Source organism: Schistocerca serialis, chromosome 4 (assembly GCF_023864345.2).
Source record: "Schistocerca serialis cubense isolate TAMUIC-IGC-003099 chromosome 4, iqSchSeri2.2, whole genome shotgun sequence".
Lineage (NCBI taxonomy): Eukaryota > Metazoa > Arthropoda > Insecta > Orthoptera > Acrididae > Schistocerca > Schistocerca serialis.
The window spans coordinates 307,343,574-307,368,474 of record NC_064641.1 but is presented as its reverse complement, the minus strand read 5'-3'; the positions used below and the strand labels follow the sequence as shown (position 1 = coordinate 307,368,474).

Genomic DNA, 24,901 nt, shown 5'->3' with positions numbered 1-24,901 from the left:
ATTTAAGCCCTTTGAATGGGCCCTTGTACTCCGTGTGAATAGCCAAACGGATTGTGTCATTGCAGGGCATAATGAAATCGCTATCAGCCAGCCTCTTCTGTATGATGGTTTTTGGCACAGTCTACAGCTGTGGAGGAGGGATGCAGGGGTAGATTGTATGGCATTTGATGTGTGTGACAATGGCTGGTAGATCTGTGGTTGCAACAAGTGGTTGTTGAAGCACAAAATCAGCGGGAAAGGAGTGTTTTGCCATACAGTATCTCTGCCAGAGAAGCCCCTAAGTCATTTTGCGTGCCTAGCACACACTTAATAGCACCTAGACAGGGCTTTGCTCCATTGGCCTCCATTGGACATTCGACAAGGCCATTTCTCTGTGGGTGGTAGGCAGATGTCCAATATTGATGAGTGCTGCAAAGATTGCATGGTTCACTGAATAGGGCCAATTCAAATTGCCAACCTTGGTTGGTGGTGATAGACACAGGCCTCCAAACCAAGAAAGTGATATATCAATGAAAGTCTTAGTGGCTGAATCTGCCGTGATGTCCCTGAGAGGGCTGGCCTCTACCCACCATGTTACTCAGTCAGAGACTGAAAGAATATATCTCAGTAGCCATTGGGCTTGGAGAGTGATCTCACCAGATCAAGAGGCATAGTGGGGATGTGATATAAACATTCAAAGATTGTGCAATGGGATGAATGATATTTGCCTACAGCTTTGAAGACACATCAGCCAGAGCGAACGGTCACTGATTTGATTTGGATAGTAGTGGCTCAGTGTAAGCCAGATTTCATGCAGAACAGGATGGCAAAAAGTTACACAGTAAATCATTTGTAGTAGGCCATTGTTTGACATTATTGTTCACTTTTGGAGCACTGCACTGATGAGTGTCATTTACACATTTGATGAATGTGGTTTGTTGCAGAGTCAATTATGAAACACTGTACACCCAACACTGATATCATTGTCTTGTCTTGTGAACTGTGACACATGATGGTTGCCCGGTGGCTGCATTGTTGATGTGTAGTATTTGAATCAGCTTGAAAATACAGTATGCGAGAATCGTGGGTCTTGAGACACACTGAAGACAACTTGTAAATGAGGTGAAATGCACCTAGGTGTACAAATAATATAAAAAAATTGATGTGTGACATGCAAAAGGCATTTTTCTTTTAAACTACTGCAATTTATATATAGCTTCTGTAAAAATGGCCACCACAAGAAACTTGATACTGACTCTTTCACCAACACTGATGGCCCAGTTCAATTAAGAACGTACAGAGCAATATTAACTGCTTCTGTCCATAAAGGCTTTAGAAGCGCATTTGACAAGGGCATTGTCTGTGCAACTTCTACAACTGTGCTATTTGTACATTCAGCATAGCTGTTTTAATTATGTGTATAGGGATTTACAATAAGCAACATTGTACCATTGGATTTCAGAAGATCTCAAATCCTGTCATTGTCAAATTTATGACCATCATCACAATGAAAAATTATAAATGGATAACCACTCTGGATTTTAAATATTTGTAACATTATTGTATCTTTTGGACATATTATCATATAATATCTTCCAAGCTTTTGCTGCAATTGACACTTTATTAACTCATTATATTTACATCATGAAGAGTTCATTTCAGCAATTTTTACTATTTGCAAGTGATCCTGAAATGCTGGATTTTTTTTAATGCTATTATATGATAAACATATATTGCTTACATTTGGGTTAGTAGTTGTCTGTTCTCTAACATACACCACAATATATTATGCAGCAGGAGTATATTGCTTATGTCTGTGTTAATGGGTGTTTAGTTTATGTTTCAGTATCCATCTACACCTGTATCTACATACACAGCCAGCAAGCCACCATACGGCATATGGTGGAGGGTACCCTGTACCACAATTAGTGATTTTCTTTCTTGTTCCACTCAGAAGTAGAGCGATGGAAAAACAGCTGTCTATATGCCTCCATACAAATCCTAATTTCTCATATTTATCTTCGGGATCCTTACAGTAAATTTATATTCATTGCGGCAGAATTGTTCTGCCAGTTCTCTAAAGTTTCTCAATAGTGTTCCTTGAAAAGAACATCACTTTCCCTCCAGGAATTCCCATTTGAGTTCTTGAAGCATCTCCACAACATTTGCATGTTGTTTAGACCTACTGGTAACAAATCTAGCATCCAGCCTCTGAAATGCTTCGATGTCTTTATTTATTCCAGCTGGGTATGGATCCCAAATACTCAAGCAGACTTAATAATTGGTTGCACTAGCATCCTATATGTGGTTTCCTTTACAGATGAACCACACTATCCCTAAATTCTGCCAATAAACTGAAACTGGTGATTTGCCTTCCCTACCACAATCCTCACGTGGTTGTCCCATTTCATATCACTTTGCAACATTATCCCCAGATATTTAAATGATGTGACTGTGTCAAGCAGGACACTTCTGATGCTGTATACAAACATTATGGGTTTTTTTTTCCTACTCATCTGCATTAACTTAAATTTTTCTACATTTAGAGCTAGTTACTATTCATCACACCAACTAGAAATTTTGTCTAAGTCATCTTGCATCCTCTTACAGTCACTCAACTTCAACACCTTCCCATTTACCATATAATATCAAATATATGGCATATGTATGTGATAGTAGTTATCTGCTTTACATCTCAGGTGTTACAATGTATACTGCAATATTGCAAACAACTACTAATAATATGTAATCCATGTACTTTTATGTTATACTACTGAACCCAATTTTGATGGAAGAGGAGGACTGGGTACTAATTCTCACGGCTGAATTGAATGAAATCTCTTTTCTTCTCTGCATAAACAAATAATAAAAAGATCAAGCTCCCCAGGATGACGAACACTCAACACTCACTGGATGATGGGAAGTTGAAAGTGCCCTCTCAGTCCTGCTGGCAGAATTCTGAATGTCATTAAATAAATCTCAGGGAGTTATCCTACAGGACTGACTGTTCAGACTTGATCATGGCCAAAACTGCAACACACTGTGGCAGAACCCCTGAAACTAACACCTCAGTTGCTACTGTTATCGTGCTGCAAGTGACTTAGCATATACTAAATATCTGGTGCCAATAATGATGACTAGAAATCTACTCTGTAGGAATCAGCACGGGTTTCAAAAAAGACGATCATGTCAAACCCAGCTTGCGCTATTTGTCCACGAGACTCAGAGGGCCATGGACACAGGTTCCCAGGTAGATGCCATGTTTCTTGACTTCTGCAAGGCATTTGATACAGTTCCCCACAGTCGTTTAATGACCAAAGTAAGAGCATATGGACTATCAGACCAATTGTGTGATTGGACTGAAGAGTTACTAGATAATAGATCACAGCATGTCATTCTCAATGGAGAGAAGTCTTCCGAAGTAAGAGTCATTTCAGGTGTGCCACAGGGAAGTGTCGTAGGACCATTGCTATTCACGATATATATAAATCACCTTGTGGATAACATCAGAAGTTCACTGAGGCTTTTTGCAGATGATGCTGTAGTGCATTGAGAGGTTGTAACAATGGAAAATTATACTGGAATGCGGGAGGATCTGCAACAAATTGACACATGGTACAGGGAATGGCAATTGAATCTCAATGTAGACAAGTGTAATGTGCTGTGAATACATAGAAAGAAAGATCCTTTATCATTTAGCTACAATATAGCAGGTCAGCAATTGGAAGCAGTTAATTCCATAAATTATCTGGGAGTAGGCATCAGGAGTGATTTAAAATGGAATGACCATATAAAATTAATTGTAGGTAAAGCAGATGCCAGACTGAGATTCATTGGAAGAATCCTAAGGAAATGCAATCTGAAAACAAAGGAAGGGAAGTAGGTTACAGTGCACTTGTTCGCCCACTGCTCGAATTTTGCTCACCAGTGTGGGATCCTTTCCAGATATGGTTGATAGAAGAGATAGAGAAGATTCAACGGAGAGCAGCACACTTCATTACAGGATCATTTAGTAATTGTGAAAACATTACGGAAATGATAGATAAACTCCAGTGGAAGACTCTGCAAGAGAGACGCTCAGTAGCTCAGTATGGGCATATGTTGAAGTTTCAAGAACATACCTTCACCGAGGAGTCAAGCAGTATATTTCTCCCTCCTACATATATCTCGTGAAGAGACCATGAGGATAAAATCAGAGAGATTAGAGCCCACACAGAGGTATACCGACAGTCTTTCTTTCCAAAAACAATACGAGATTGGAATAGAATGGAATTTAGGTACTCAAAATGCCCTCCGCCACACACCGTCAGGTGTCTTGCAGAATATGGATGTAGATGTAGACAGCAACAGCAAAACTTAAAGTTCCTTTAAAATAAACAAAAGGGCTTAAACTTCAATAAACAGATAAATATTATTGAATCTGCCCTCCTTAAAATGGTACAAGTATGCCCCTTAAGTCCTCTGGTGTGTGATGCCAATGCCAGGAACTCAACAACTTAACACTACTATATGTTTATGTATCACAGGTCTCAAGGGCAGCAGGCAACTTAAATACCAGGGCTTAATTTTATCAATCAAACAACTTAAATGGCAGGGGAACCAGAGCTAAAGCTTTAGCAACAATATTTTTAAAACTTACTATACTTTAGAAAAAGTTTGAGACTGGTCAAACTCATAGCTACTCTGCTCAAATACAAATAAGTTACTGCCACACAAGCTGACCTGTATGCCCACAGAGTCACAAAATCAGCTACAGATGCCAATAAACTTAACCATAATTGGACTGGCCATGCAAGCAAGGACAAAAACAGGACAGGCTGTAGTGTGATTGACTGTAGGGCACTGTGCAGAACAAGTCATGTAAGACAGTGTGACCATAAACAATAGCTACAGTCAATCACCATTAATTAAAATAACTAACTAATGTGTGCACTGCTTCACTATTGTACACAGGTGAAGTACCCTATTTCACACAAATTTGCTCTGCAATAACCCAGCCATGGAAAAAAAAAAAGAAAGAACGACAACATGTCATAGGGATGTGTCAATGTTCCACACTCTAAGTTTCATTGTTTTGGAAACCAGACCACCTCACCAGCACGTTAGTTCTTCCCTTTTTGATTAATCCAATAACACAAAGAAAATCGACACGTACCACACTCTTGAGTGGTGACCACCAACTTGGTAATGGTCATTTTCATCACTTTACGATGGCAGGTATCTGTTATAACACTTCTTCACAAATAATAGACTTAAACAACCCACATTGCTGTTGTAACCAGTCCTTACAGCATTCCACAATGGCAACACCACACAACTTCTTGATGGCAGCATGCTATATCAGCATTCCCTTTGTATAACTTGAAGTAAACATTTTCAAGTCATCTTTCACCACTTTAAGGCACTGTTAACCACCTTGCTGACAATGGTGAAGCTACATAAAATAGAGAACAACTGGCCACTGAATAACCACTACTCTATGCTACAAATTACGCAAGCCTGCACTTTGACTGTGGTCTATGCAATAACCACAACAATGTTAGGCCTCTACATACAACAATATGCTTACTAACACAAGGACACAGAGCATATCAACAGACTGCAGCTGAACTATTGAAACCTACAACCCTCGCCAACACTAACTCTGTCTCGTTGCCAATTATGCTCTTATCCAATGCTGTGGTCATAAACACAGGCAGTCAGGAACTGAGAGCTGGCTCAAGCATGCACTACACCTTGTGGCCACCATGGATGCCACTAATGCCACAGAAACACAATTCATGCAAATAGGATATCAAACACTCCATGGAATATAGGTGGCACAATGGTGCAAGTTCCATTCAGTAAATTACATTAATACATAACCTAAACAATCATTAACTTAGACATAAGCGATATACTTTTATAGCATAATATATTGTGGCATGCACTGTACACAGCCTGGCCACCTGTGGACTATGTATCTGCAGTAATGAGAACTGCTTGCTTGGTACGCTTAAGGCCTCACAAAATCTTTCACATACAGGCACTCCCTTCAAACCTAGTCTGCAAACAGATTTGCGAAGCCATATCCTCATACACCCTTAACCCTCCCACCACCCCAACAATCTGCAACAAAGCAGTGCCTCCCTCGTTACCCAGTATCACCCTGAATAGGAACAGATAAACCATAGCCTTCATCAGAGCTTATCTCTCATCATCTCCTGCATGGGACATCCTATAAAAGATCCTTCTCACCCCTCCTAAAGTGGTGTTCCATTACCCATCCAATCTACACAATGTAATAGTCCATCCTATGCCTCTCCCACTCGCAGCTCATTGCCACAGGAATCATTTCTCTATGAAAGACCAAAGTACAAGACCGGCCAAATCCAGCCACCCAGAACTCCCTACTCCAGTCCTGTCGCAGGCATATTGTACTGCGTCAGAGGCTGGGCTACCTGTGAAAGCCACATCATATATTCCAGCTCAGCTGCAAACATTGCACAGCTTTTTATGTCGGTATGGCTACCAACCAGCTATCCACTAGGTGAATGGCCACTGTCAAACTATTGCTCAGAAGAACAAAGTTCCCTCCGAGCTGCTAGCCACCCACCCCAAACCTCTCTCCCTGCCTCCCATCTCTCCCATCCTCTATTCATCCCACCCAAAACAACACCCACCACAACCTAACCCACCAACTGTTTGGAATGCAGGAATGCAACTGGCATTGTGTGTACACATGGTGCCCTGTCCGTGCGTGCGTGCGTACGCGGAGGTGTGTGTGCATGCATGCATATGGTGTTTTTGCATGCACGTGCTTGTGTGTGCATGTGCACATGTACACAGACCAGCCTGAAAAAGAATTACTCCAAAAACTAAAAGATTTCTTTCTTTTTCTATGTGCCTGTTGATGACTCAATGCTTCAGCTTTGCAATGAGTGGTCTTTTTTAATCAAAAAAGTGTAGACCTAAGCAATATACTTTTATTGTATAATATTACAAAAAAATTGTACCATCTTTGCAAGATCATCTGAGGTAAAAATGGCAGACACAAGCTCATCATGACGTAAATGTAATGAATCAATAAAATATCAATCTCAGCAAAAACTTGGAAGAATATATATAATATGCCATTCTTCAACCTCATATGTGCTGCAGGCCCATCAGTAAGAAAACATTTTGACAACTGACCATGTGAAGTCTTCTAAAATCACATGTGAAGTTGATGAAGTACCTTGAACCCCTGAAAGATGTGTTTTCCGTTGATCTACACAGATCTGTGTGAATTACTCCCCCAAATTCATTGGAACACTGCTGGCATGACTGGAAACTGTCACAGTGTTGCTTCCCTTCAACAGATGAACCACAAAACTCATCATTAAACTTCTCACTGATTCCTTTCTCATCAGGAATTCATTGACATGATATTTATTTTGATGACCCATTTGCTGATCTCAGATTTGCAGTGAATGATGGATGCCAGCTTAGCATCAGAAATAAAAGATTTTACCATTTGGTTCACTTGAATTGACATCTTGAACAGCTGCACAGACCATATGCCTATTTCCTTAATAGTAACTGTTTTGGCAAATTCATCGTCCTTGTATGAATTAAATTACAATATTTGTCAAAGAATTTCTTTCTAGATTTACACATATGCAGCACATTTTCATGTAACTTGAATGTCACTCATCATTTACCAAAGCCCTCTTCTTCTTCAAGTGATATTCCTGATGGAATTATTACTGACCTGGATTTCAACAAGTGCTGGAAAAGTGAAAAATGTTTAAAACTGTGCACCATGACACGTTAAATGTCATATAGCCCACAAATAGACAGTCCAAGCCTTTTTACAGAGCTTAGAATACAGACTTTCACTAATAAGAGCTTGAGTACTGAAAAGATTGCCTAGTGTATGCACACAAGCTTTAATGTTGACTTTTTCTTTATGCCAAAACAGTATTTTCTAATATGTCCCTCCATAACTGCAGCTCTAAAACATTATTTCAGACCTTTTTGATGCACCAGTTTGATAGATCCTTTCATTTGATAATAACAATCACCTTTAGCATTTGTTATCACCATGCACAGAGCAAACCCTGAGCTAAGCTCTTTCGTCAGATTTTAAAATACCTACAAACATATTAAATGTTTGTTGGTCTTCTGGTTCCACACATCAAGCCTGACAGAGACTATTGTAACTATCCAGCATTTTTTCCAGGAACTTAATGATCACAACTGAATCATCCAGTTTGACATAAAATGATAAGCCTTTGAATTGGCTACGTCCTTCACAGCTAAAACATCTCAATTGGAAAGCATGAGCAGTTTGCTTTGTTTCGTGTTTAATGATTCCAGTAATTTCACCCACATATCTGCTGCTTCATCCTTTTCCAATGACTCTTGTTTTAGAAAGCTGTTTGTGTAAACTTCATAAGCTCCTTTGGAAACAACCAGTAAATTTTGAACCATATACTTCCACATAGTTAGTTTTTGCAATTTCTCAGCACCATGAAATTCCATGACTACTCTGTTGCAGAAATACCAGAAAACAAGTCAGACACATGGCCAGCGTACTGAGAGAAGATATCATTTTTCAAATAACTGTAAACCATGAAACATGTCAATCAGGATACATGGAACCATGCTCCACTACCATGTTACTGAACTGTGAAATACCATGTATCATTAGAATGCTTTACTTACAATATTGACAAGTTTACAAGATATATGAAACGAGATACCTACCCAACAGCAATAAATCTAAAACTAACATTCTGTAACAAAAGCAAAGACCTAATACAGCAAACTCAGAAAAAATCTAAATACCACTGGCTATTACAAACGAAATCCAACTTACACAAATTGAATACAAAATATCATCCATCACACAAACTATGTCAAAGATAATCACCAACAAACAACAATAAAAACTTTAACATTATGGGCCAACTGCATAAAATATAATGAAAATTTTGTAAAAAAATTATTTAAGAGGTGCACTTTTGGTGATTGATATACTCATGGGTAAGAAACTTTTATGTTGGATTAAAATATTTATCATGAATTTCATTTTAACATTCTGCTCTTATGAAAAGTAAACAATGAGTGCAAAATGAGAAAGGGGCATACAAGGTGTATTCAAAAAGTAACAGGCATTTCCTGATTTTGCATGATGTGTTTGTCAAATTGACGTGTTATCCTTTTTTTTTTTTTTTTTTTTTTTTTTTTTTTTTTTTTTTTTTTTTTTTTTTTTTTTTTTTTTTTTTAAATACATGTCTGAAAAGTACCTATACAGTGTTTGCCATATTAGGTAGTTAGTACACTGTCATATGATTTCTATTAAATTTTGTTGTAAGAGCAGCATAAAGTGCAGCAAAGTTTTAGAAGTGTTAAATATTGCTTTTAGTATCTGCTCTGAGTAAAAACACTGATTAGAGTGGAAAAAGGTCATGCAACTCTGGATGCCCCAGCACATCATCAATTGAATCACAAACATAAAAGTCATTGATGGTGTTGGTACATCAAATGGCTCATGCCATATTTTTTTTAAATATTTTGGGTATGAAATGTGTGGCAACACAATTTGTTCTGGAGTTGTTGAACTGCAGACAATAACAGCAGCAAATGCAAGTTGCTCAGGAGTTATTAAATGAAGTCAACAACAATACAGAACTGGAATGGAAATGAAGTCCCATGCTTCTTGACAGAGCGTAGGGGAGCAATGTGGGAGACCCTTATGGAGGTAGTTCTCCATTGCCTTCCTCGAATCATAATGGGGATGAATGATGGTGATGAAGATGACACAACAACATCCAGTCATCTCGAGGCAGGTGAATAATTCCTGACCCCACTGGGAATCGAATCCGGGGCCACGAGCAGCGGACAATACAGAACTACTGAAATGTATTACAACAGATAATTAAATATGTATTTACAGTTATGACATCAAAACTAAAACTCAGACCTCCGCATGGAAGCATTCTGAATCACCAAGACTGAAAAAAAAGCTCAACAAGTTTGACCTGATGTGAAGGCTGTGCTCACTACATTCTTCAATTTTAAAGCTTTATGTGCCCTGAGCTCTTGCCACAAGATCAGATGATCAACAAGAAGCATTATTTACCAGTTCAATGATGTTTGTGTGAAGAAATTAGGCTGGCTGGAGTGGCCGAGCGGTTCTAGGCGCTTCAGTCTGGAACCGCGCGATCGCTATGGTCGCAGGTTCGAATCCTGCCTCGGACATGGATGTGTGTGATGTCCTTAGGTTAGTCAGGTTTAAGTAGTCCTAAGTTCTAGGGGACTGATGACCTCAGATGTTAAGTCCCATAGTGCTCAGAGCTATTTTTGAAGAAATTAGAAAAATAAACACCCAGATTTGTGGCCAAACAATTTGTGGCTTTTGCACCACAATGCTGCACCTACTGACATTCCATTGTTTAATCATGAATTGTTAACCAAAAACAATACTGTATTTATGTCTTAGCCTTGTATTCACCAGACAGGGCTCCATGTCACTTTTTTCTGTTCCAAAAAGATAAAGAAAACCTTAGAGCCATTGTTTTGCAAGCATATATGAGATTAAATGCCCATCACTGAGAGAGCTATAAGCTATTAATTTTTGCATGCACCTCATTTTAAAGTATTATTATCTGTTAAGTGCAACAATAGAGTTGGAACAAATTTATTCACATTGTTTTTTTTTTTTTTTGTTTTAGAATATATTTATCTCTTACCTATGGTAGATATAAGCATATCTCTTCCATTATATCAGCATATAGTTCAAATGGTAAACAATTTACTACATAAATGTTCTTGTCCTTCTTACCATCTTAAACTAGAATAAAAACTTGAGTTTTAGATTATTGCCTCCATTTTCTTTGCCAGAAGAAATTGAGTGCCATGACTGTTGCTGTAGTGGCTTTCTAGATGCAATGATCACCCTGTGACTGCCATGTCTAACTACCTGATTCCTTACTTCTGGATTTCAAATTCATAAACCAGATATTTCATTAAGATCTATCATTGGTTCTGTTGGTTGTCCTGTCTGTAAACAAAAAAAATTCTAACAATATTAATGACCATGAAGATAAAATCTTCTGTGTTGTTAGGTTGTATCATGTTCTTCTTTAAACTACTTCTTCAATACATGATTTTTCAATCCCTCTATGGATACAAAAGTTCCTGTAGACTATATATTAATCTTGTTGGCAGACCATTTTCCTCCTGAGACTAAAACATTGTTTAATCACACATTGATGGCCATCTATTTTCTTATGAAAAATTTTTATGAAATTATTGACATTCTGACCATAGAGTACGCAATTTCTTTATGGGACATATTAAAGAGCATAACTTTTATCTGCTTCTCTTCACTGTTCTTCATTTGATTGTTGGCAGCATTTTTATGATCTGGCCACACGGCATTGAAGCTCTTCAGCACGCTCTCGGGCATGTAAATATGTTTTAATTCACTCAAGATAGAGAGAGAACTAACGTTATCAGTTTTAGATATTTTAGTTCAACATAAATCAGATAGGTAGCTCAGCCACATTGACTTGTTAGTCAACACGCAGAATTTCCGTCGCCCAGCTCAGAAGAGAGCAGTTTTCAATATATTGATACACAGAACTACAACTGTTGCTCATAAAAACAATTTTCTTTCCAATTCTGGACATGTGAAGCACATGTTCTCGAAGAACCACTATGGAAATTGATATATGAAATTAGCCTTCTCCAAGAAATGAAACCACAATGTTAAACAATTGGGACATCTGCCACCTATTGTAGGCCTTCCTTTCTGCAAGGCCATGTAGCAAAATAAACACTTATTTCCTAAATGACCAAGAAGATAATAAATTCTACAATGGTTTAAGAACAGTCTGATCTTGGGGTGACTGAACATTGTAACATTCCTGGTCTGTGCAGAGAAAAGTATAATGGTCAGTCCATCTGTAAAGTTTGCAAACATTCTGCAGAACACCAGTGACACATTAAAAATCAAGATTTGAAAAAGTCAGCAGTTCATGAACACAACTTTACAACCCTGTCATCAAAGAATCTGTATAGAACAAAATGTACAACATCTTTGTACAAAACAACAGCTTTAATTGTAGTGGTTCATGGCAGTGGTCTTTCAATTCTGAGAGACTACTGAGAAATTTACCTTGTTTATTTTCCAGTGGGCTTGGTGTCTTCACTCACATCTACAACTACATACATCAACACAATTGCTGGCAGCTTGAGATCACAATTATGTATGCTGAGGCGACAATAGTCATGGGATACCTCCTAATATCATGTCTGACCTCCTTCTGCCTGGCATAGTGCAGTAACCCAACATGGCATGAACTCAACAAGCCATTGGAACTCCCTTGTAGAAATATTGAGCCATAGTACCTCCACAGCCACACATAATTGTGAGAGTGTTGATAGTGCAGGATTTTGTGCATGAACTAACATCTTGATTATGTGTCATAAATGTTCAGTGGGTGGCCAAACCATTTGTTCAAACTGTCCAGAATGTTTCTGAAACCAATAGTGAACAATTACGGGCCAGTGACATTGAACACTGTCATCCACAAAAAATCCTTCGTTGTTTGGGTACATGAAATCCATGAATGGCTGAAAATGGTCTCTGAGTAGCCAAGCATAACCATTTCAAGTCAGTGATCAGTACAGGTGGAGCAAATGACCCAGTCCATACCATTCTGAAGTCTTCACCAGCTTGCACAGTGCCTTGTTGACAACTTGGATTCATGGCTTCATGGGGCCTGTGCAGCACTCAAACCCTACCATTGTCCCTTACCAGCTGAAATCAGGATCATCTGACCAAACCATGATTTTGCCAGTTATCTAGGATCCAACTGATATGGCCACGAGCCCAGGAGAGGCACTGCAGGCAATGTCACCCTGTTAGCAGAAGCTCTCATGTCAGTTGTCTGCTGCCATAGCCCATTTATGCTAAATTTCATTGCACTATCATGATGGATATGTTTGGTGAACATCCCACATTGATTTCTGAGGTTATTTCATACAGAGTTGCTTGTCTGTTAACATTGGCAACTCTACGCAAACAACGCTTCTCTCGGTCATTAAGTGAAGGCCGTCAGCCACTGCATTGTCCACGGTGAGAAGTAATGATTGAAATTTGGTATCTCAGCACACTCCTGACACTATGAATCTCAAACTGCCGAATTCCCTAATGATTTCCAAAATGGGATGTCCCATGTATCCAGCCTCAACTACCATTCCACATTCAGAGTCTGTTAATTCCTGTCTTGCTACCACTATCATATTGGAAACCTTTTCACATGAATCACCTGAGTACAGATAACAGCTCTGCCAATAGTCTTCTCTTTTACACCTCATGTACGTGATACCTTTGCCACCTATATAGGTACATATCATTATCCCATGACTTTTGTTAACTCGGTGTGAGTCAGACAATCACAGGCCTGCTTATAAAATAACACCACAGTAGCAGTCATGAGAGTGGAGGTAATTATTGAAATCTTGAGTTGTTACACTAATATTGCATAGCAAGTGGACTAACAACATTTTTATTTTGTTCCTATACTTATTATACAGTTCATATGTTTAACGGTTATTCTTCAATGTTTGGTAACAAATTTCATGTAAAATACTTTCCAATGTCTTAAGTGTGACCTGAATACACTGTGCATGCTTTCAAACACAAGAGGACCTGAAGACTAACATCTCAGCTCGATTGCAGCAGTACGGCGTATCCTTGTCAGGAATTCTTTCTTACAACATAGCACTTGAAGACTCTACTAGCAGTGCTGACAAGAGCAAGCTGATGAATGTAAACTGCGGTACAAAAATTAGCTCAGAAAAGTGTAGTGCCTTCTGCAACAAAGTATAATAAGGCTGTTCAATAAACAATGATCATGATTTCTTCATATTTAGCAAAAGAATACCATTCCAGGTGCTATAATATGGAGAGTGTGACCAGAATTGATGAGCACTCTTGTACGTATAAGGATTGAATATGCACAGGTATCCAACAAAATTCCTCCTTTCCTCATACTCATTAGGGTGGGACATCTGTGAAGACACTGGAGTTGGGATACGCAAGATTCAAATCCACAGTCTGCATTCCTGATTTAGATTTCCATGGTTTCTCTACAACATAAACGTAAACTCCATTTGTGGATTAGACCTTAGGTGTGTTGCTACATGCCAATTGCTTCCTACAAGACAGTATGCGCAGCAATATATGACCATGGGACATGTGATTAGTATATCACTTATATAGCGATGCTTCCAGTCATACCGCCATGACATGAATCCTGATGGTGCCACAGCTACTTCATGGAAGTAACTCCCCATTTGACCTCACAAGGCTGAGAGGACCCCTTTCCAGATCCTTCCATGCTCATGGCAGCGATGCTATTTGGCTACAGTGGTGGTCCATGGTTTCTCCAAATCAGTTCAAACAAATGCAAGTATCATTTGTTTGAAATGGATAAGGCTATTTTGCTTCATCCTTGGCCAGTCTTAGGCACTATTATATCTTTAATGAAGTCATCATTGACAGAAAAAGCAACTGCAATATTCTGTTTCCTTTTCCTTGTCTCGTATTAAGGCAATTATCCTCTTTCATGACCAATTTTCATTAAATTTCTGTTGGAGAATGACAATGGCAGCATCAGGTCACAATTTTTATTCATTTAATGACATAGATATCCAGCACACAATAGTTTAAACTTTGGTTAAACACTGTTTGAACAACAGATTTGACAGTTATGAATTACAAAATCTTGACAGTGATCAAATCTAGGTACAAGTAAATTTCATAAATAGCACAACAAGGAGAGTAAATTGGAGATGGGAGAACAGTAACACCACCACAGTTAGAAATAAGGACCACCCATATTTACTGTGCAGGTTTGATTGGCAGCTCTAAAAGTATGTGAACAAGGTTAACACTTGTCTGCATTGCCTTCTATCACTTGTCTAGTCCACAAGGTATATCATGTGAATGGTGGCAAAGAAAGTAGAAATATTACTGAACACTTATAACCCAATTCCTGTTGTTAATTTTCACACAAGCAATTACACATGTCATCAGAACATTAAGACAGCATTTTTGTAGGTGAACACTTAAACAGTGACATAAACATTTATCCAGTAGTGAATGTTCTTTCTGGCCATAATGCACAAGTAGCCATACTTTAAGTAATGCATCTGATTAGCACAAAGTGGCATCAGGAAACAGAAACACAACAGAAAGTTTCGAGGCAGCCTTACAGGTAGCTGATTGGATGGATGTGTATAACGTGACTGACATCAATTCCAGATATAATGTATGAAATGGATAGACTGCTACTCATCACATAGAGGAGGTGCTGAGTGGCAGAAGGCTGTTAGATATTGTGAGTTACTGGACTAATCTTTAATGAAACATGAACATCAGAACTCACTTATGTTCACACAAGCACAACTCATGCAGACGAAGCCACTGTCATCTCACGGTGCTAAGCCTACCTTATTACTGCCCAAAGACAACAATCACCACATGTGTGTGAGTTATGCTTGTCTGAATGTTTATATGTTCTGTTATCTATGCCTGGACATAGTTGGATAGCTCATAATATCTAACCTTCTTTCATTGTGCCTGAAATTAACACCTGCTGTCACTCCTGACAAGTGTTCAGTTATGTTCATTCTGACTCTGTTCAAGAAAAAGTGAGTACTCACAAAGTATGTATATTTGTTCTAGAAGGTTTTTAAGATGTCAAAACTGCATAGTTCCTTCCACGTTTGCAGTCACTGGGTTGCAGTTCCTATAATAAAGGATTCATTTGCCAGAAATAAAAAGGACACATGTCAGTTTAAGTGACTTTGTGATCTGATTCCCCATACAACTTAAGAGTAAGGAACATTTTACCAGAAGTGCACATATTATGCAACACTATGACATAGGTAACTTTTTGGAATCACATCTGCATACTAATACTTTCAAACAGCTTGCACTTCTCTGGTGTGTCAGTGTCAAACATGGTGGACTTAATTCAGAGTCAGTATGGTGTTTGCATTTCAACCTCCTTATGCAAGTCACTAATGAATGACCAGATTTATGTTGAATACAGAATAATTGTTGGTGACTTACACATAATAATTGTGCTTCTGTGCAATGATCAATAGCTGTAAAAATATAATTCATCATTGTTTTTTAACAGTACAAGGAACATTAATTTACCAATTGTTTTGAAATTCTATAGAAAATATGATTTTAGACTGTTTACTTTTCTCTGAAAGTGACTTTCTGAGTTTTGCATATTGTTACAGTGCTATAAAAATCCAAAAAGTATGCTAATATCACCAATTAAGTGTTCTAATTTTGATTTAATCCACAATTTCAATATTTTATGCTCGGATTACAAGCCAACAGAACAAGATTAATAAAATTTAAAATGCATTGTGAATACACTGTCACCTGAGCTTTGTGATGAGCTGTAAATTCTCAGAAGATAATGACTGTTTACACATATACATATTTTGAAGTTAAAGGTTCATTAGATTATGTACCAATTTGTATTGTGTAATAGTTTAAATGGTTTTATGAATTCTTACACAAGTTGTGGTAATTACCAAAGCAAATCGGGTATTATCTATTATGTTGGTGCATAAGTTCATAGCATTTTTGGTTTTTGTTATGGTATTCCGGTTGCTATGAGTTTGTTTATCAATTGTCATTTTTCATTTGTAATTCACTGTTGCTATTTTATTTACATACTGTGTCATTTTGTCATTTGGAGAGATTGAGTGGAGCTGTGGATGCTAGAAAATGGAGAAAGTAGAGAAAGTGGAGAAATCCAAACATTTCCAACATATTCTTCTGTTTGAGTTCAATAGAGGGGTGACAGCAGTGGAGTCAGCAAGAAACATTTGTGCCATGTATGAGCATAATACCATTCGGCAGAGCATGGCAAGAAAATGGGTTTCTCATTTTAAGGAGGATTGTTTTGACATTAGTGACTCTCCACATTCAGGAAGAGCTTCGAGGTTTGAAGGTCATTTAAATGCCTTAATACACAATGACTGACATCAGTGTATTCAAGAACTGGCAAATATGATGAACTGTGATAATTCCACAATCATGTAACATTTACATGTGATAGTGAAGATTCAAAAAACGTGTACAGGTATCACATGCTGTAAGCCAAAATCACAAAAATCAGTGGGTCACCATATTTGCATCTCTGCTTGTTCGATATCAATTGGGTCATGAACAACACCAGCCATTATCCTGTGTCATTACTGGTGACAAGAAATGGTGTTGTTATGCTAGTATAAGGAAGAGAAAGGAATGTTTGAGCTCAAACAAAGCAATTTGTGCGACTCCACAAAAGATACTGTTAAGCATCTGGTGGAACGGTGATGGTATGGTGCGCTATGAATTGCTTCCCCAAGATGTAACTGTCACTGCTGATGTTTACTGTAATCAGCTGAGACATCTTGCGGACACGATCCAAGAACAAAAACCAGGGAAGCTGCGTGAAGTGATGCTACTCCACAATAACAATCGCCCGCATTCTTCTAGACTGACTAAAACACTGTACAGGAGTTGGCTAGGGTAGCCATTCTGCACCCATTTTATTCATCTGATTTTTGTGCCCTCAGATTTTCATCTTTTCTCTCTATTGAGCAACCTTCCAGGAACTCCCTAACCAGGAGGAAAAGCACTCCCAACATGCTGTGACAAGTTTTTCACCTCAAAATCACATGATTTCTACAGTCACAGAATCAGAAAGTTACTCCATCATTGGCGGACTGCTTGAAATAGTGCAGGAGAATATATTATTGATGATTACAGTCTCTGTTAAATGTGTCTGTTGTGTTTCTTAAACTTATGGGAAAGCACTATGAACTTACGCACTAGCCCAACATTTATAAATAGCTTCTTCACTTTTACTTTTAGATACAACAGTTCATTAAAGAAACTTTCTTTTCTTTGTTGATTATGAGAATATAAGCTGAACATTATAGGATTATACAAGTATAGACACCAAAAATAGTATCCCAGTGTTTGGTATGTAATTTACTGGAGTTATGCTGACAACTGTGGGGACAAACTTTTAGACCCGATTCACAGAAAGAGGTTTTGTACTATCTGACACATCACTGTTTGAGTATTGAAGTATCCAATACATGATCTAAAGTGTTATAACATCTCCTGTACATGCAGTCTATCCACTTCATACTGTTGTTATTCCATCCTGGATATTCCATTGTCCAAATGTGATGTATTTATAAATGGGTTTCTATCAATCTTTAACAGTTACTTTCCTGAGAAAACAGTAAAGTATTGCACTAACAAGACAGAAAAAAGTCATTGCTTACAAAGGAATTTAAATACCATGTCCATGGTAAAGGCAATCAAAGAAATGGTTAGGCCAAACAAAGAAGTATGAGTGGTTTCATTTTTAAAAAAATACTGGAGCTCAGTGCAGTGAATTGTTACAAGATTTGGGACTGAAATGGTGGCTGCCATATTCGTGCAACAACTGCTGACTGCTGAACAGAAACAAGGATGCATGGAAACATGCTGTGCTTTGAAAAAAAGAGTCCCAAAATTATCCAAACTTTTTTTCAAAATTATCATAGGTGATGAAACTTGTTGCTATTTTTATGATCCTGAATCAAAGCAACAACCAAGCCAGTGGAAGATTTGAAGTTCACCTTGCCCCAAGGAAGCTTGTCAGGGGAAATCAAACATTAAAGCAATGCTAATTTGTTTAAGTGACCTGATTTTTGGCAGGCGGGTGACAGGTTTTTCCATCATGACAATGTCCCTGCTCACAGAGCCCTGTTTGTATGACCATTCTTGACCATTTTTGTTTCCTAGAATGAAAAGAAAAAAAACATGAAAGGAAATGGTTTTTCTGATGTTGCTGAGATAAAGAAAAAGTGATGGAGGTGCTGACAAGAACCATAAAAGATGAATGTAAACAATGTTTTGAAAAATGGAATAAAATATTTGGCAAGAGTATTAGTCAAGTGGAGAGGGCTTTGAAGGGGACCGAAATTTTGTGCTTAAAATGTGAATAAACAAATTCAATAAAAAGTTCAGTTTCTTTTGGGTAGCCCCTTGTATATGCAAGAAGCAGTGCAACATACACGTAAGCAAATCACAATTACTCCATACTCTGCCAAAAAAATTAAGAAAGTAGTTAACTTGGATGAATGCAAAAACTCTCAGAGTAAATAGTATCTCAAGTAAAGTACTAAGATCCTTTTCTTTGCATAAATTATGCCATGTATTTGGTTACATACAGAGTACATCAATATCATATGTGACATTATATCTAAAAACAAAGATGATGTGACTTACCAAACGAAAGTGCTGGCACATCGATAGACACACAAAACAAGCACAAACATACACACAAAATTCTAGCTTTCACAACCAACGGTTGCTTTGTCAGGAAAGAGGGAAGGAGAGGGAAAGACGAAAGGATGTGGGTTTTAAGGGAGAGGGTAAGGAGTCATTCCAATCCCGGGAGCGGAAAGACTTACCTTAGGGGGAAAAAAGGATGGGTATACACTCGCACACACACACACACACACACACACACACACACACACACACACACACACACATATCCATCCACAAATATACAGACACAAGCAGACATATTCAAAGGCAAAGAGTTTGGGCAGAGATGTCAGTCGAGGCAGAAGTGCAGAGGCAAAGATGTTGTTGAATGACAGGTGAGGTATGAGTGGCGGCAACTTGAAATTAGCGGAGATTGAGGCCTGGTGGATAACGGGAAGAGAGGATATATTGAAGAGCAAGTTCCCATCTCCGGAGTTCTGATAGGTTGGTGTTAGTGGGAAGTATCCAGATAAAACCCGGATGGTGTAACACTGTGCCAAGATGTGCTGGCCATGCACCAAGGCATGTTTAGCCACAGGGTGATCCTCATTACCAACAAACACTGTCTGCCTGTGCCCATTCATGTGAATGGACAGTTTGTTGCTGGTCATTCCCACATAGAATGCCTCACAGTGTAGGCAGGTCAGTTGGTAAATCACATGGGTGGTTTCACACGTGGCTCTGCCTTTGATCGTGTACACCTTCCAGGTTACAGGACTGGAGTAGGTGGTGGTGGGAGGGTGCATGGGACAGGTTTTACACCGGGGGCGGTTACAAGGGTAGGAGCCAGAGGGTAGGGAAGGTGGTTTGGGGATTTCATAGGGATGAACTATGATTATACAAAATATAAATGACAAAATACGGATAATTATATTCTCTGTGATTTGTCAAAAGCATTTGATTCTGCAGTTCATAACATTCTCTTACAGAAAGTCAAATATTATGGTAGCAGGAAATTTGCTAGTAATGGGTTTTCATCCTATCTACCTAAAAGAATGCAGTGTGTCACATTGAGGTACACAGAGAGTGACAACAATGAAACAGCATGTTCAGAATGGGAAAGAGTCACTGCATGTGTACCATAGGTATTAATATATAGTGTATTTTTGTTCTTGTTATATATAAATGATCTGCTATCATTTATCCAAAAAGCAGAAGTTGTTCTCTTTGCTGGTGATACAAGTTTTGTAATCAAGCCTAATGGAGAAACTTAAACACTTGAAAATGTAAATAATATTTTTGTGAAAATTTGTAACTGGTTCTCTGCCAATTGAATGTCGCTGAACTTAATTCAATACAAGCAATTCAGTTCTGCACAATGTCTGACACACCATTAGAAATGATGCATGAGGCTAAATCATTAAATGAATCAGGGTACTCTAAATTCTTACTTATTGATAATAACCTGAACTGGAAGTCACATTTCACTGATCTTTTTTAAATGGCTAACCTCTGCAACTTTTGCAGTGTAGATAACAACAGACAGTATAGATGAAAATGTCAAAAAGTTGGCTTACTTTTCCAATTTTCATTCGCTAATGTCTTATGGCATTATACTTTGAGGTTAGTTCAGCTTTGAAGGAACATGTTGTTGTTGCACAGAAGTGTATAATAATGATAGTAAGTGATGTCTATTCTAGAATCTCGAGCTGAAAACTCTTTAAACTGTTAGGCATATTGACAACAGCCTCCCGACAATACGTTTACTGTAATTTCTTCTGAAGTTTGTTGTCAACAATCAATCAATTTCAAAAACAATAGTATTATTCGTAAATATATTATTAGAAGAAATAACTTACAGTATCTGTTGGGTTGGTCCAGGGGTGGATGCCAAGGAATAGGTGGGTGCTGAGACAGAGAGCAAAATAATGAGAACACACATAATATGTATGTCACTATGGTTTATTTAACTTCAATTCAGCAACTCCAATTATATTCAGACAAATCTGTTACACAGATACATTCATCATAGATAATAACACAGGGAGATGAGACTACCTAGTAGACTTTGAATGCACTGATTGAACTCTGATATCTGACTAAGCTGGCATCGGTGCAAGATCTTCTTTTGTTGGCTCAGCAGTGGCACTACTTGTGCACCCAGCATAGGGTGTGTATTCGAGCCAACCATGGACTGGCGGGGCTGTCACATGAGTTATGTCAACCTCTTGACGTTGACTCCATGGCGTGGTGCTGATGTACTACACCATAGTATCTGGCCAACCATGGACTGGCGGGGCAGTCACATGTGTCACATCGACCTCTTGACATCGACTCCATGGCATGGTGTTGATGTACTACACCATAGTATCTGGAACCATGGAATCTATCTCTGATCCTTAGTGCAGCACAGAAAGGAGTGATGTATTGAGCTGTAAAAATCTTTGACCACCCACCAATGATGTGACGCATTTAATGGGTAATGAAATTAACTTCAAACACAAACTGAAATTGCATCTGCTAAACAATTCCTCATACTTCACAGCAGAATTTCTGAATTTATAATAACTTGGTGTGTGTGTCCTTAAGAGAGATATATAATGAACACAACAAAGTACAAATAACTATGAAAGATTTTAAAGATGTAAGGACAGTCATTCAAATGGTCTGTATGTTGCCATATTTTTCACTGAGAAAGTGAGAAACTGCCTTGTTTTACATAATTCTGATAGATCACAATTATGATCCATGGTACACACAAATAACTAAGTAACTGAAGCAGAGGAGTGGTGCAGAACATGCGTCACAATACGTGTACTTTACTAACTTGGTAACAGTTCGACAACTGCTAATGAGAGTTTTGGCACTACTATCATACCCTACACACCAGGGTGAAATTCCTTCATTGCAGAACCACAATGTTGGTTCAGAATTTTGAACAGGCTGATTCAGGTGTGAAGAAGAAACCTAGTGGGACTGAACAGTTTGTATGTACATCTGAAAACATTGCTGCCTTGTCAGCTACCATTGGAAAAAAAAGCCTCCTTGTTCAGTGTTTGCCTCATCACTGCAGCTGAGATATTAGAGCATTCAAAGAGTACTCCATCAGCTTTAGTTTCACATGTATAAACTTCAGGTTATACATTAATATAATCCTTATGACTGTGTTCTGTGCCTGAAATTTATGAAAAATTGTTGACTAAAGTCAGTGAGGTACAAATTTCATTCAGAATGTTAGGAAATCAGATGAAGCCCACTTCTCTTTTTAGAAGTAATACGAATATGCAGAACTTCATTACTGTGCTCGAGGAGACACTGATCAGCATCCATTGCCTGTACCAAGGTTACAGTATGCAGTGTCATGTCATGGTACGATACGCTCCCACTTCTTTGAAGAACGAGAAGCTACTGTCACTGTGACATCTGAATGTTAATTCCAGCTGTTAGAATGTTTGTGGCCCCAAAACTCCATGTATTTCAAAATCTTAAAATTCAGCATGCTCAGTTTCAACAGAATGGAACTGCCAGACTCTCTCTGGCAGCAATAAAATGTTTCTCGCAATCACATATTTACAAGAAATGCTAATATCGCTTGGCTTCTCCAGTCTCCAGACCTTTCAGTCTGAGACTATAGAGACATCTAAAGAATACTGTGAGTCAGACTAGACCAAGAACCGTGGGTCAGCTCTAGATACAAACTGAAGAAGAAATCACCAACATCCAAGGTGACATATTGCGCCATTCAGTAATGACTTACTGAGTATACATGGCAAGATGTAAAGTGTTTGACTGATGTAATTTTTTAAAAAACGATGCCTAATTCAATTTTCAGTCTTGTATAACATATTTTGAAAGTCAAATAAAATTTTGTAATGTACCTTCATTTTTTCTAATTATTTCAAACTTTCCTGTTTCTCTGCATCATCTTCTAAAAGCTATGAACACACCTACTCATTAACAAGATAATATCTTCTTGTGGGGTGTCTGGCTACTTCATTCATCTAAATACACTATCACAGGAGGCACATAATGCCTACCTCACCTCCACCCCCCCCCCCTCCACCCCCCCCCCCCTCCCCCCCTCACCCCCAACCACATGGGAGAAATCCATGTACCTCTTCCATTTGTGTCTAGTGTAATTACATGGTCAAATGTGACATTGTTTTTCAAAGTGTATGTGCATCATTTATCTGAGGCAGGACACTGCAACCAGTCTGGTATTTACCCAGGTGGATGTGGAGACAACCTGAAACCCATGCCCAGGCTGGCTGGCATACCAGCCCCTATTCGTAGTCCATGAGAGGGATTCAGTCGGGGGCTGGCAGCCCTTCCTGTGCCCCAGAAGCTCTTGATTCAACATGCTTGGCTATCCAGGAAGGTTTCAACTTAGTCTCTTGGTCCTCCTCCATGCACTGTATAATGGCTTGTGAATTATATACGTAAATGTAGATTTCATGATTCCATCAAATTCCACAGGTAGCTTTTGCCACACAGCAAGTACTTTGTTATGGACAGTATCACTTCTTTTTTGATAAAAACCTCTTCTCAAGCATCTAATTTTGAAGTTAAGGAATAGAAATAAATCAGACTAGATCAGAAGTACAAGAGGATGAATAACCACATTGACAAAACAAAATGGTGCAGTAGCAAGACACTGGTCTCCCATTCAGGAGAGTGGTGGTTCCAATTCCAATATGACCATCCAGATTTAGATTTTCCATGGTTTTTGTAAATCACTCATTTCTTTTCCCAGTCTCAGCTTATGCTCTGTTTCTCATGAACTCATCTATGTGCCTGAATACTTCACCCTAACAAAGAGAATCTCTGCACTTTTTGACCAACACCTTCAGCCTATTACTGATAACCTACCTTCCCACATAAAAGACACAATTTGCTCTATCAGCTTTCAGTAATTCCTGTCTTTCCCTCCTAGCATCTTGCTCACCACAGTCAATGCAATCTCCCTCCACACTAACACCCCAACGCCCACAGCCTTGCTACCATTGAACACTATCTTTCCCAACACCCAGCTGACTCTAAACACACAACCTTCTTCTTGGTCACCATGAATTACTTCTCCTTTGAAGGCCTCACCTACAAACAAATCTGCTATATGGCCTTGGGCACCCACTTGGCACCATCCTGTGCCAAACTATTCATGGATCCTCAAGAACAATCATTCCTAGCCACTCAGAATTCCAAACCCCTCACCTGGTTCAAATTCACTGATGACATCTTCATTATTTGGGCTGGGAGTGAGACACCAAATCCTTATTTTTCCAGAACCTCAACTGCTTCTCCCCCATCCTTTTCACCTGGTATTCCTGTTTCTAAAAAGCCACCTTCCACAGTGTTGACCTCCATTTCCCATATGGCTCCATCAGTACTTGTGTCCACATCAAACCACTAGTCACCAACAATACCTCCATTTCAACAGCTGCCATCCATTCCACCCCCTCCCTCACAGCATAGCCACCAGTGGTTGTCACATTGACAGTGACAAGCATGCTCTCTCCAAATGTTCAGAGGGTCTCACTAACACCTTGGGAGACTGGAATTACCCTCCTCACCTTTTCCAGAAACAGATCTCCTGTG

The 24,901-nt window shown here is 38.7% G+C and overlaps 1 protein-coding gene across 1 annotated transcript in view; it reads left to right on the top strand.

The window, feature by feature from the left end:
- Positions 1–24,901, top strand: part of LOC126474409 (spondin-1) — a 646,454-nt gene that overhangs the window by 505,452 nt on the left and 116,101 nt on the right. The window contains exon 14 of the mRNA XM_050101878.1: positions 13,662–13,796. Within this exon, the coding sequence (XP_049957835.1) occupies positions 13,662–13,796 (135 nt within the window). The remainder of the gene's footprint in view (positions 1–13,661; positions 13,797–24,901) is intronic.